Raw genomic sequence first — 13180 nt, 5'->3', positions numbered from 1 at the left:
TCCCTGCACTCACAGTCATAGTGACCAAAGTCCCAGAGTAAGGGAGCAGATGCCGCTCCTCCTTCTAGCCCAGATATTTTACATGAGGCGCTGACCCAGGACCACCCTTGACTTCACTCGTCCAGGGAGTGGCTCCCAGTCTTACATATTCCATCAACCCCCAGGCTGGCCGTCCCTTAAACACTGGTCTCCAATCTAACTGCATTTCTGTAAGTAATCTTTTGGGACAGACTTTTTTAAAAAGATCATGTTTATGCTGTACTCCTCATCTTTCTTGTCTTCTATCTGCAGACTTGTTTTAAAACCTATTACTCCTGTATATGTGTGCCTCCCACCCTTTGTCTGAGCTATGCCCTTGACCTGCTGTACACTTGCCTCAAGGCCAAGTTCAAACCCCCTAACCCAAAGCAGTCCAGAGCTGCCCTGCCACCTGAGCCATGGGGAGGGGCGCTGAGCTGGTCCCTTTCACAGGCTGTCTGCCTCCCCCTGGGCAGGGCTTCTGTCTCTCCTCCTTTGTCTCCACAAGCACAGGCTTGCCTGGGTCAGCACGCAGTGAATAGCCAACCATCATTTTCCAATTATTTCCAAAAAGTCTTGTCTATGCTTAGAAGTCCTGCCTGTTCCTTTGAGTGTCCCTACCCGCCCCCACACACACTTCTTTTCTTTCTTTTCTTTTTTTTTTTGAGACGGAGTCTCACTCTGTGGCTCATGCTGGAGTGCAGTGGTGTGATCTCAGCTCTCTGCAACCTCCGCCTCTGGGGTTCAAGCGATTCTCCTGCCTCAATCTCCCGAGTAGCTGGGACTACAGGCGTGTGCCACCATGCCCAGATAATTTTTTCTATTTTTGGTAGAGACGGGGTTTCATGGTGTTAGCCAGGATGGTCTTGATCTCCTGACCTCGACACATATTTCTTTATCGAAATTCCAAATTCTCCAAAGCTCAGAAACATAAAGGTTTTTCAAAACTCAGTGGCAAAGCTGGATCTGAACTGAGGTGCCATCACTTACTGTCTTTCTTTCCAGTTTACCTCAATACTCAGGTGTTTTGTCCCCAAAATATAAATGGGTCTGATTACGAAGAACAGTCCCAGGCCCCAAAGAGGTGCCACATAATGTATGAGTATACAAAAAAGCCTGAGTTCCAAACACATCTTGGATGAGGAGCTGGGATTGCAGGTGGCGGGTCCCCACACTGGTTGGAGTTCTAGACCCAGAGGAGGGTCATGGTCAATGGGGCTCTGGCCACAGAATGCAGCAGAGCAAGGACTGTGGAACAAAGACGCGCTTACATGAATTTTTCACTTACTGTGCTGGGTGCTGGTGATTCAGAGATGAAAAGGCCCTAGTGACACCCCCCTCCACCCAGGGAGCCCACGGGCCAGCAGAAGGACCAAGGAGCACAGGACGGGTGGGGAGCAGAGGTGGGTTCCCTGGCTGCGGAGGTGCTGTCCATACGGGGTGCAGGAGACATCTCCATACAAGGGGGCCCTCACCTGGGGATGTGATGACTGCAAGCCTGACAGTCCCAAAGCCTTCAGAGGTGCTGCCTGGGGACACTTTGGGGAAGTCCAGGCGGAGGACACCTGGGAATGTGATGGTGACACAAATGACCGGAGAGACTTGCTCTCAGCCACTGAGTCTGGCTGACTCACTGAAGATTAGGGCCTGAACTTCCCCCTCTGTAAATGGGGTGCAGGCTCAGGCCCTGCCTTCACAGTGCCCCTCGGTCCCCTACAAGCCTTTTCTGCAGGGTGGGATAGGGTCTGCCTGGAGCATCCCCACAGCCTATGGGTCAGCAGAGAAGCAGGCGCAGAGCTGGGGTGAGATGGTCAGGGCCGGTCCTGCCCGACACCTCAGCTCACTCCTCTTCACAAATAATCCCATTTTACAGCCCAGGAAAAGAGAGGCCGGACCACTGCCCAAAAGCCTGTGGCCTGCAGCCTGCCAGGTGCGTCTGCTCGCAGAGCAGGTCTGCTCAGCACCGAGCAGTCAGCAGAGGAAAGGCTAGGCACTGGCCAGCCGCACCGGGACCATCCCTGCCCAGGCTACCGCCTCCCGAGTCCTTCGCGACCTCGGCGGTAATGGAGCTGCTGCGGTGCCTGGCCAAAAGCCAGGCAGGCTTTATAGGCCACCGACCCGGATGGTCCGCGGGGAGGACCGGCGTGGCCCGGGTCCCAGCGAGGGCGGAGGGAGCGCGGGCCGGGCCTGGGCTGGGGCACCGGGGAGGTTGCGGGGAGGAGGCCGGTAACAGCCTTGCAGGGCGGGGGCGGCGCGGGTCTGGTCCGCTGACCCCGGGCGCGGCCGGGGCTGTGGGAGGCGAGGGCGTCGCCCCGAGGCCGCGGGCGCGGGTCCATGGTAGGGGTTCGGGTCCCCGCCCCCGGGCCGCGCGCCGGTCGCGCGTGGCGCGCGGCGGGCGCCGGATTTGGTTGCTGGGCGGCAGTGGGGCGGGCGGCGGCGGCGGCGGTGGCGGAGGGGCTGCCTCACCCTGCAGCCCGGCCTCGGCCTCCGCCGCTTGTCGCCGCGCCCCGCCCGCGCGCCCGCCCCGCACGTCCCCCGCCGGCGGCCACCATGAGCACAGGCCTGCGGTAGCACAAGAGCAAGCTGGCGACCCCAGGTGAGCCCGGCGCCTGCCCGCGTGCCCGCGCGCGCCTTTGTCCCCGCCGCCCGCGCGCCTCTCACCGTGTCTCTCCGTCTTTCCCCCTCCCGCCGGCCCGGACCCGCCCGGAACCGGACCCGGACCCGGACTCGACCCCGACCCCGATCCCGCAGAGGACAAGCAGGTACGTGCGCGCCATCGCTCCCCTGCTGGGAGACCCGGCCGGCTGTCACCCATTGTGACACTAGCGCCGCGGGTGCCCAGGCGCGACCCCGCCCCCGCCGGCCCTCACTCAGCCCTGTCGCGATCACCGATTGTCAGCCGGGCAGTGCCGCCGCACCTGGGGCTGCAAAGGGGAAGAGTGGGGGCCCTGGTCCCCTGACCACCGTGCACCCCTCCCCAGGATGGGGGGATGGGCAGAGTATCCCCCTCCCAGAAGGCCAACGCCAGCATCTCCTGCTGACCTGGCCTGTAGGCCATGAGCTGGGGGTCCTGGGTGAGGCCATGGTCGTGGAAGGCCACGCTGGGGGAGGGGACTTAGGCTCCATCAGCCAGCACAGTCCCTGAACAGCCCCACAGCAGAGGGCCTGTAGTCACCCCACACCTCCCCTGCACCTTCATGCCCCTCTCCCTCCCCACACACAAATTCGAATGTTCGGGTCTGCAGCAGGACCTCTTCCCCAGATTGGGAACCCCCAAGGTCTGGTCTGAGTCATTCTTGATGCCCAGATGGGTCCTGGGACCCCGTGGGTACAAATAGGCTTGTGGCTTCTCCAAAGGGTTGGCCTGGGCCCCGCCCTCCAGGAAAGCAGGACTGGACAGGAGGCTGGCCTAAGCACTAGGTGAAATCCAGCCGAGCTCACGGTTAAACAATGCTGTGAGACCCCTGGAGTAGGGTGGGGGCTGACAACCAGGTGGCCTCGGGGGGCTGGGGGAACCCTGCTGGTGGCCTCTCTGGCTTGAGCTCAGCCATCTTTGGGTGAGAAAAGAAGAGCCCAATTCTGGCACCAGGCTGGCTTTGGCAGCCCCTGTCAGGGATGGAGTTTCTCAGGAGCCATGGGTGCTGAGTGGAACTCCAGAGTCTTGGCCCAGGGTGCAGCAGGCAGGGCAGGAGGGCTGGGCAGGGGGGGCTGGGAGCTGGGGGAGTCATTGGTTGACCAGTGCCATTCTCCTGGAAGGGACACACCCTGCCCAGAGGTGGGTGAGGCTCTCTGGGAGGGGCTCCTTGGGGAGCCAGGCTGGGAGCTGCCTCCCCGTCACAGCAGGTCAGACAAAGCCTGAGATGCAGGGACACATGCGTCAGGCTATTGTTTGAGGGAGATGGAAGGAGCTGAGGCTGGGAGACCCGGGAGGCCAGGCCTCCGAGGCTTCTCCTGGGCCTGCAGGTGTCCCCAGCTTGACCCAAGGGCATTCTGAGACCCTGGGCTCCAGCCACTGCTGTTCGGTGCGGCCAGGCTCTCTTGCCCTTTACTGCAAGGTGGGGACCCCCTCCTGCTGAGGTGCCCATCCTTTGAGGTCAACTGGGAGTCCACCTCACCCCATCCCAGGCCTCCAAGTCCAGAGGAAGAAGGCACTGTACGGCCAAGGGAGGGAGCCCCGGAGCAGGAGCCAGGTCAGGTGTCTGGGGCGACCAGTGGGTCTGGGGGAGCTGGAAGCACATTTCAGTTTCCCTGCTACCACAGTCATTGAGCCTCAACCTGTCCAAGCATTCTTTTTGTTATTTGAAAGGGGGCTGTAGAGGCATTGGGGGAGCACCGTCACTACCCTCTGTGCCCCCACCTCCTCGCAGGCAGCACCAGTGGTCTCTTGGCCCTGGCTGCTGCTCCCAGAGCTGACTCCAGTGATTCTAAGAGTGGAAGTGGCTGAGAGGCTGAGGCATCGGGAGGAGGTGGGCGCAGCTGTGTCATATGGCTCAGGAAGCCCTGGGAGTATCTTTTGTCACTTGAGGACCAGAGAAAGGGGGTGGTAGGTAGGGCCCCTTCCTTGAGGCTCCCCCAGGGAATCCACAGGCCCTGACTGGGCCCAGTGGGTGGCAGGGCAGGTGGGTTGAACGCTGAGAGTGAGATTCTTGCCCTCCTGACCTGGGCCTCCCCAGAGCCTGTGCCTTACCAATGGGGAAACTGAGGCAGGCAGTCTGAGAGCCACACACTGTTAGACACCTCCTAGCCTGAGGCCTAGGCCCAGGGCTGTCTGTCTTCCTGGAGATGCCCTGGGCCCGAGATGCCAGCCTGTCTGGGTGGGTGCTGGGCTTCGAGGTGTGGACCCTCAGAAACTAGGTGGGACTCAGCCTAGAGGCTTCCTGCAGGTCAGGGCCATGGAAGGCTGGGGCCCGTGAGGAGGCTTTTCTGGCAGCAAGGACTGAAGGATGCACTGGTAGAGCCAGGGGGCCTGGAGCCACCCCCTTTCCCTGGGATGAAAGGCTCTCCTGTTCCCAGCTGTGGGCCTGCCCCTCCTCCCCAGGTGCCAGTGGCTTCTAGGCCCCACAGCAGGACCAGGGCCTGGATGGGCAGTGGAGGAGGTCCCTCAGCCAGGAGGGCCTAAGGGAGGGCTGGTGGCGGGTGGGGTGGGGCTGGGGCCTCCAGCTTCTAATGTTCTAACGTGCAGGGACTGGGCCTGTCCGGTCCTACCCTGGAACTTTTCTAGGCCCCATGTCCTGCTCTGCTGGGCTTGCCTGTTGGGATTCTACCGGGGTCATGAAGGTGGGTGGCCCACAGAGCAGAGCTCAGGAGACCCCCGCAGTCCCTGGAGTAGCCACATAGGAGGGAGGCCCAGCTGGCAGGATCTCCGAGTCCCTCCAATCCTGTGGGTCAGAGCTGATGAAGAAGCTCACAGGGCAAGGGAGTGTCCACGGAAGCACATGGGAGATGGGTCTCATCCCACCCCCTACCCTTGTCTCTGAGGGCAGGGCCACCTGGGGGCTGCAGGGCAGCGCATGGGTGGCTGGTGTTTATTCAGCAGGCTGGCGGGGGCTTCCAAGTTTTGCAGGGACCGCCAGTACTCTGGCAGCCTGCACCCTTCCCTTCCCTTCCCTTCTGTCCACCCTAAGCCTCCTAGGGGGCGGGCCGGGCTGGACTTCACAAAAGGTGGGCTCTGCCCTCCTCCCGTCCCCCGAATGTCTTGGGGCGCCGCACCGGGAAAGAGTCCACCAAACACACATGCACACACCCACCCACACGCGCGCACACGCACATACCCAATGCACGCACTCACACACGCGTACACACACACGTGCACACGCATGTATACACGCACATGTACGGGCACACACGCAGGCATTACACACACACAGGCATTACACACACACCCGCACGGACGCGCACACACAAACACGCGCACACACGCACAGGGGAGGTCAGCCCCAAGCGGGGCTGGGGAGGGGTGCAGGGCGCGGCGTGTCTGTGGGCGCCGTGACGCAGCCGGGAGGTTTTCGGGCAAGTCTGCGAGAAGACTGCCGGCCCTGAATGGGGCGGGTACCCGCGCGGTTGCGCGTGGGTCCCGGGAGCGGCCTCCGGCGCCCTCTGGCGGGCGGAAGCCGCGCAGCACCTCTTGGGGTCGGAATGCGCGGCCGCTACCGACTCCCGGCCCGCCCCAGCCCGCGTGCAGGACCCGGTCGTCCCCTTCTGCTGTCCTGGAGCCCGGACTGAGGCCCCAGGGGCGCGGCGGGGCTCCCGGTCCCCGCAAGCCACGGCCCGTCAGCGCCTCGGCTCAGCCCTGCCCTCCGCAGCCGCTTTCGGGTGGCTCCGCCCGCGGCCCAATTTCCAGGCGACCGTTTCCCGGCGACGGCGGGCGGGGCCGTCTCTGCCGCCCCCCGCCGCGCTCTCCGCGGGCGCCTGCGACGCCCCGCCTCTGGCTCGGGTGCGGGAGCAGGGCCTGCCCGGGCTGCGACGCCGCCACAGCTCGGGGCCAGTCCGCCCAGTCAGGGGGATGGCTCGGGCGGCCTCGGGGGTCGACGATCCCCCGGGTGGGCGACGTGCCCTGTCCAGGCCTCACTTCCCGCGTCCGCAAAACGGGGCGGAGAACGCAGCCTAAGGCAGAGCCGTGCCAAGGTCCCTCGCCGTCGCCGGGCTCTGGCGGCCTGACCGGGCCGGGGGTCCGAGCGCGCCCGCGGGCCCGCAGGGGTCGCCGCGATGGACTCGCTGGCAGCGCCCCAGGACCGCCTGGTGGAGCAGCTGCTGTCGCCGCGGACCCAGGCCCAGAGGCGGCTCAAGGTGCGTGTGTGGAGAGGGCGGAACGTGGGTCTGTGACCCCGCGGGCCCCGAGACTCGGCAGGGGGTCCCCATCCCCGCGCGCTGCCCGTCAGCGCCTAGGTTCAGCCCTGCCCTCCGCAGCGGCCTCGGGGGGTCCGCGGCCCAACTGTGGCCGATGTGCCCTGTCCAGGCCTCACTTCCCGCGTCCCCAAAACGGGGCGGAGAATGCGGCCGTGGGACCCCTCCAGGGGCCCCAAGGGTCTGCGGGGGCTGGGCGCCGGGGCGCGCGGGTGGGGTAGGCTCGGCGCCGCCGTCTATAAATAGGCGCTGCTCCGCCGCCGCCGCTGCCGCCGCCCCCGCGGCTGGATCCAGGCCAGGTGGGGCCTCCCGCCCCCTGCCACTCTCCGGAGGGGTGAGTGTCGAGGCCCCGAGCTTCTCCGGCTTATGGAGGGCCTTAAGTGTGTCCCAGGGGTCCCAATCCTGTTGCCCTGTGCCCGAGGAGGGAGGACACCGCCTGTGCCTGCTGCAGCCTGACATCTCCCCAAGGGACAAACACAGCCTCGGTCCCTGCAGAGCCCTCCCTAAGGTTGGGGCCAGGGGTGTCCTCTTCTGCCACCCCCTGGCCTGCCTTCTTATCTCCAGGCTTTTGCCCACGGGCCCTCCCCTCATTTTTGCCAGTGAAATGCCCCACCCTGGGAACCATACCCTCTGCTGTCTCCTCATCCTTCATTTGGTAAGAGGGTATTGGGCTTCCGGAGAAACCTTTTTGTCCCTAACTTGTCCCACCCTGCCCCCAGGACATTGACAAGCAGTACGTGGGCTTCGCTACACTGCCCAACCAGGTGCACCGCAAGTCAGTGAAGAAAGGCTTTGACTTCACGCTCATGGTGGCTGGTGAGTGGGCTGGGCTCCTCAGGGGAGTGGCTGGGGTCCCTGGCCAGCCAAGCTGTGTCGTTGGAGCCCCAGACCTAACCCAACTCCTTCTCTGTACCTGTGTGCAGGTGAGTCAGGCCTGGGGAAATCCACACTGGTCCACAGCCTCTTCCTGACAGACTTATACAAGGACCGGAAGCTGCTCAGTGCCGAGGGTGAGTGGCCCCCAGGAGGCCCTGGCACTGATCCCCAGCCCCCTTCCATGGGACCTCTCCAAGCACTCCCTTCCAGGTCCAGCTCCCACTGTTCTGTTCTTGCGGGTGGGTCCCCCCGGGGGTAGGGCCAAGGCATCAAGATGGATGAGGACAAGGGTCCTGGCTGCCAAGGGTGAGGGGCTGAGGGTTGGAGAGGCCCCTCCAGTGGCCCCTTCCCCGTAGAGCGCATCAGCCAGACGGTAGAGATTCTAAAGCACACGGTGGACATTGAGGAGAAGGGAGTCAAGCTGAAGCTCACCATCGTGGACACACCGGGATTCGGGGATGCCGTCAACAACACCGAGTGGTGAGCGAGGCCTACTGAGAAAGGCCCTGCCTAGGCGGCCACAGCACTCCAGGCCTGGCCTCACCTCCCTCCTGCCCACAGCTGGAAGCCCATCACTGACTATGTGGACCAGCAGTTTGAGCAGTACTTCCGCGACGAGAGCGGCCTCAACCGAAAGAACATCCAAGACAACCGAGTGCACTGCTGCCTGTACTTCATCTCCCCCTTCGGGCATGGGTGCGTGGCTGTCCTGGGGCCAGACTCGGGAGTGCACCCCCTTACAATATGGCCCCTGGCTGTGCTTATGCCCACGCTTGGCTGCTCTCGGCAGGCTGCGGCCAGTGGATGTGGGTTTCATGAAGGCGTTGCATGAGAAGGTTAACATCGTGCCTCTCATCGCCAAAGCTGACTGTCTTGTCCCCAGTGAGATCCGGAAACTGAAGGAGCGGGTGAGCTTGCTGCCGCACAGGGGCCTGGCCAGGGCCCTGGGGCTGAGAGTACAAGGGGGACTTGACCGGCCTCAAATCTGACAGCCCTTGCCCCACCACAGATCCGGGAGGAGATTGACAAGTTTGGGATCCATGTATACCAGTTCCCTGAGTGTGACTCGGATGAGGATGAGGACTTCAAGCAGCAGGACCGGGAACTGAAGGTGAACATGCAGACTGCTGGGGCAGGGCGATGGAGGTGGCAAAGGCAGAACCAGAGGGCCTTGTCTCCTTCACACTGGGCCTGCTGGAGGAGGGCAAGGTCAGCCCAGTTGGGGGCAAGAGTCATTTGTTCTAGGAGTAGAGGACCTGTACCCCCTTCATCCAGAACTAGAAGGTAAAGGTCACCATGTCTTTGCTTGGCTGGGGTGGGTCATGCGGGCCCCACATGGTGCTTGGCAGGTATGGAGCACTTGACCAGATCCAGAAGTGCAACAGTGGGCCAGGCCCCCAACCCCAACCCTCTTTCCATGGGTTACCAGAGGAAGGGGCTAATCCAGTGGCACACCCTGGCTCCCAGATTTCTGACCTCCAGGGTTGGTGGCTTCACGTACCCCAGCAACTCGAGTGGTGATGATGGAGACCATGCCAGGGGAAGGTGGCCACCAGGGCAGGGGCATCAGCACGGGGAGACATAGGCTTAGCCCTGGGGAGGGAAGGGGCAGCTGGAGGGTGTGGTTCTTGATGAGGGAGGAGATGAGGGTGGAGCATGCCTGGAAAGGCCCTGGAATGTGAAGCCCTGGAAGGCCATGGGCTCTGTCTCCAGCCAGTGGCAGAAAGGCCAGAAAGGGGCAACGCCAGGATCTCTTTGAGGAGAGGTCGTTGATGGTGATGCTGGAGGGGTGCCCTGGGAATTACATGCCCGTTTCCCATCAGTAACCCTGCAATTACGCTGACTGGGTGTGAGCCCTTCTCCCTCCTTCCCCCAGGAGAGCGCGCCCTTCGCTGTTATAGGCAGCAACACGGTGGTGGAGGCCAAGGGGCAGCGTGTCCGGGGCCGCCTGTACCCCTGGGGGATCGTGGAGGGTGAGTGGAGTCTTGGGGTACCAGGTCTGGTGGGGGAAGGCTGTCCTAGGCTGGCGCCAGCCCACCACCCACTCCCACCCCGCAGTGGAGAACCAGGCGCACTGCGACTTCGTGAAGCTGCGCAACATGCTCATCCGCACGCACATGCACGACCTCAAGGACGTGACGTGCGACGTGCACTACGAGAACTACCGCGCGCACTGCATCCAGCAGATGACGAGGTGCGCTCCCCAGCCCCGAGCCAGACCTCGCCCCTCCGGCCCCGCCCATGTCTCCATAACTGAGGGCCAGTCCTGTCAGCCCACTCAGACTTGAACCTTGCACGATCCCCCAAATCGCCCCCCACCCCCGCGAGTCTGGTTTCCCTAGAACCAGTCCAGGGCTGTGAGGGCTCCGGAGGGCAGGGCCTCAGCAGTGGTGGGGATGGGCCAGGCATCGCCAGCCCACGCTGAGCCTCCGGGTGGCGCTGCCCCGTCCATCCCTCCCCCCGCAGCAAACTGACCCAGGACAGCCGCATGGAGAGCCCCATCCCGATCCTGCCGCTGCCCACCCCGGACGCCGAGACTGAGAAGCTTATCAGGATGAAGGATGAGGAAGTGTGTGGGGCGGTGGGGGTGGCGGAGGCGGGCGGCAGGGATGCGCTCCCACGGTGCTGCTCACCGGCCCGGTTGTCTCCGCCCGCCCGCCCGCCCGCAGCTGAGGCGCATGCAGGAGATGCTGCAGAGGATGAAGCAGCAGATGCAGGACCAGTGACGCTCGTCGCGGACACACCGTCCGTCTCCAGGACGCCCTCCCACCCCTGGACCCCAGACCGGACTGTTCCCGACCCGGAGACGCGGGGCCACAGCCCCCAGCTGACCCTAATTTATTCTCAGCACCACCCCCTCCCAGGTCATTCGTATCTGCTTCCGAGGGGCTGGACTGTAGCCCCCGCCCAGCTGGCCCTCTCTGGCCTTGGGGGATCGGGAGCGAAGTTCGGCGGGACTTCAAAGATCCGCCTCTCTTGCCCTTCCCCCGCCCCCAGACGGTCACACCACCCAAACTGCAGGCCCTGCTCTAGCAGGCAGGCAAACCTAGGCAGAGGAGGATTCCCAGGGTCCTGGGTCTGTTCCCTGCCCCAATGCTGCAGAACAGACTTGGGAGCCCTCCTTTGCCTGCTCCCGCGGGTCACCCAGCAAGTGCTGAGACCCCATTTTCTGTCGAGGCGGGCCGGGTCTTCCCTTAGCCCCAGAAGCCCAGCGGGCAGGGTTGGGCTAAATCAAATGGGAGCTCTCCAGACTTAAGGAGGTGAGAGGCTGCAAGGAGGGCGGGCCGTGACCACCCACACCCCTTCTCCACAGCCCGGCCTGACCTGGAGGACCCCCGGGGTACTGGGCGGTGAGCCACCTCCTGGCAACTCTCGGTGCCGTCCCCTGCCCTGGCTCGAGGCCTCCCCAGCACAGCTGTGGTGTGCCGGGATCCCGAGCCTCAGCCTCCTGATCTTACCACCCGCATGATCCCTTCCCGCCACACGATGCTCCGTTTTGTTCCGTTGTGAATGCCGCGTCCTGTCCTGGTGACAGGAGAACAATGTTGGTGAACGTCGCAGTGGGTGTCCGAGTGCTCCGTGTGCCCCTGAGAGCGGGTGGGAACGGAAGCCCGGGCGGCCTGCGGCCTCCGGCGATAGTGTGCTATCTGCTGCTGCAGCACGCGTCCGCGCGGCCTCTGGGCTATTTCTGGCCGGGCCGCAGCACTGTGGTCGGTGCGGGCGTGGCGGGGGCGGGAGCGCCTTATCGCTTGGCTCTCCCGCCTACGCGTCCCGCTCCAGAGTAAGCTGGGCCGCCGTCTTCTAGCCATGGGCTCCGGTGAGTCTGGAGTCCGGTCGGGCCCCCGGCTGCTCCCTAGGCCGACCCGGGTTGAGAGGCGCTCTGGTCCTTTGGCTGCAGCTGGGAGAGACTTGGGTCAGACTTAGAGGGGGACTTCCAAACGGCGCGCGGGGTGGTCAGGGTGGAGAGGCTGGCGGGCTACCGGGACGCCGGGCATCAGGGGCTGGATGGAGCCGGGCCGGCGCTCTGGGTACTCAGAGACGTCGCCCAGGTGCCCCGCCGACCGCCCGGCTCACTGCGGCGCTTCCCTTGCAGGGCCGCGCGGGGCGCTGAGCTTACTGCTCCTGATGCTGGCGCCGCCGAGCTGCCCGGCCGCAGATTGCCCGGCGCCCTGTAGCTGCGCGGGGACGCTCGTGGACTGCGGGCGCCGGGGGCTGACTTGGGCCTCACTGCCGACCTCCTTTCCTGTCCACACAACCGAGCTGGTGCTGACCGGCAACAACCTGACGGCGCTGCCGTCGGGGCTGCTGGACGCGCTGCCCGCGCTGCGCACCGCACACCTGGGCGCCAACCCCTGGCGCTGCGACTGCCGCCTTGTGCCGCTGCGCGCCTGGCTGGCCGGCCGCCCCGAGCGTGCGCCCTACCGCGACCTGCGTTGCGTGGCGCCCCCAGCGCTGCGCGGCCGCCTGCTGCCCTACCTAGCCGAGGACGAGCTGCGCGCCGCTTGTGCTCCCGGCCCGCTCTGCTGGGGGGCGCTGGCGGCGCAGCTTGCGTTGCTGGGCCTTGGGCTGCTGCACGCGTTGCTGCTGGTGCTGCTGCTGTGCCGCCTGCGGAGGCTGCGCGCCCGCGCCCGCGCTCGCGCCCGCGCCGCACTACGGCTGTCGCTGACCGACCCACTGGTGGCCGAGCAAGACGGAACCGACGAGTCCTGAGGAGAGAACCGGCGCGTCCTGAGGAGAGAACCGGCGCTGGGCAACGCGGACCTGCAAACTCGACAGAACGCTACCCGAGGGGCCCTCGCGCCAACCTGGACCGGTCTCCGCCTCCTCCGTCCAATCTCTCATACCCACCCCACCTGCAGGCCCAGACCACGTGGGACAGAACTCCTGCCCACCCTACCCCGAGGGAGGCGAACCCACACCTCCAGGCTTGGGAGGACCGTGGGGCACAATGCGGTCCAGACCCTGCCTGCGTCTCCCCTCCAAACTCTGGTGCTGAATAAACCCTTCTGGCCTTCTCTGCACGACTGACCTGGAAATTCCCCTCGCCAAACCCAGGAAAAGTCTCCAGGAGGCGGTTCAAGGGGACACAAATACTTCCTCACATGCCCACCCTAATCTCAGGGGCAGACAGGAGTCAGTGGGTGAACTCTCCCCTTCCAGTGACACTCCCAAAAGGCTACATGGGGAGGCATGAGAGAGATGCTAAGTGATAACTTGGGGGCCAGCGAGGACGCTGTGGGGAGAGTGAGGACCCTGTGGGGGCAGTGAGGATGCTGTGGGGACAGTGAGGACGCTGTGGGGACAGTGAGGATGCTGTGGGGACAGTGAGGACGCTGTGGGGGCGGTGAGGACGCTGTGGACACAGTATGCTGTGGGGACAATGGGGACGCTGTGGACAGTAAGGACGCTGTGGGGACAGTGAGGACACTGTGGGGACGCTGTG

General features: G+C 64.4%; 2 protein-coding genes across 7 annotated transcripts; both read left to right on the top strand.

Annotated features, from left to right (window-relative positions):
• Positions 1–2422: 2422 nt before the first annotated feature.
• Positions 2423–11294, top strand: SEPTIN5 (septin 5). Of its 5 annotated transcripts, XM_009216792.3 has the most exons (12): positions 2423–2614; positions 2770–2780; positions 7581–7677; positions 7785–7871; positions 8094–8217; positions 8299–8433; positions 8528–8645; positions 8747–8848; positions 9614–9710; positions 9796–9931; positions 10204–10306; positions 10407–11294. In XM_009216792.3, exons 3-12 carry the CDS (start codon positions 7668–7670, stop codon positions 10461–10463), a joined length of 969 nt encoding a protein of 322 aa, XP_009215056.3. In that variant the 5' UTR covers positions 2423–2614; positions 2770–2780; positions 7581–7667; the 3' UTR covers positions 10464–11294. The 5 variants fall into 5 exon arrangements, with proteins under 5 accessions (XP_009215056.3, XP_031511959.1, XP_021777054.1 ...); XM_031656099.1 differs by lacking the exons at positions 2423–2614; positions 2770–2780 and adding an exon at positions 5820–6557; XM_021921361.2 differs by lacking the exons at positions 2423–2614; positions 2770–2780 and adding an exon at positions 5936–6804.
• Positions 11295–11438: 144 nt separating this feature from the next.
• Positions 11439–12758, top strand: GP1BB (glycoprotein Ib platelet subunit beta). 2 transcript variants are annotated; one of them, XM_017945132.3, is made up of 2 exons: positions 11439–11554; positions 11831–12758. In XM_017945132.3, exons 1-2 carry the CDS (start codon positions 11545–11547, stop codon positions 12445–12447), a joined length of 627 nt encoding a protein of 208 aa, XP_017800621.1. In that variant the 5' UTR covers positions 11439–11544; the 3' UTR covers positions 12448–12758. The 2 variants fall into 2 exon arrangements, with proteins under 2 accessions (XP_017800621.1, XP_031511960.1); XM_031656100.1 differs by having other exon boundaries at positions 11518–11650.
• Positions 12759–13180: the final 422 nt, after the last annotated feature.

Source organism: Papio anubis, chromosome 16 (genome assembly GCF_008728515.1).
Source record: "Papio anubis isolate 15944 chromosome 16, Panubis1.0, whole genome shotgun sequence".
Classification (NCBI taxonomy): domain Eukaryota; kingdom Metazoa; phylum Chordata; class Mammalia; order Primates; family Cercopithecidae; genus Papio; species Papio anubis.
The sequence above is the reverse complement of the archived record's forward strand: the minus strand, read 5'-3'. Positions and strand labels throughout refer to the sequence as shown.

Coding starts and splice junctions, on each gene's coding strand:
- SEPTIN5 (XM_031656099.1), top strand. CDS start 5,835: ATGTATACACGCACATGTACGGGCACACACGCAGGCATTACACACACA. Junction 6,558..7,580: donor GGGGGTCGACGATCCCCCGG/GTGGGCGACGTG, acceptor CCCTGCCCCCAG/GACATTGACAAGCAGTACGT. Junction 9,932..10,203: donor TGCATCCAGCAGATGACGAG/GTGCGCTCCCCA, acceptor CTCCCCCCGCAG/CAAACTGACCCAGGACAGCC.
- GP1BB (XM_031656100.1), top strand. CDS start 11,545: ATGGGCTCCGGTGAGTCTGGAGTCCGGTCGGGCCCCCGGCTGCTCCCT. Junction 11,651..11,830: donor TGCAGCTGGGAGAGACTTGG/GTCAGACTTAGA, acceptor CTTCCCTTGCAG/GGCCGCGCGGGGCGCTGAGC.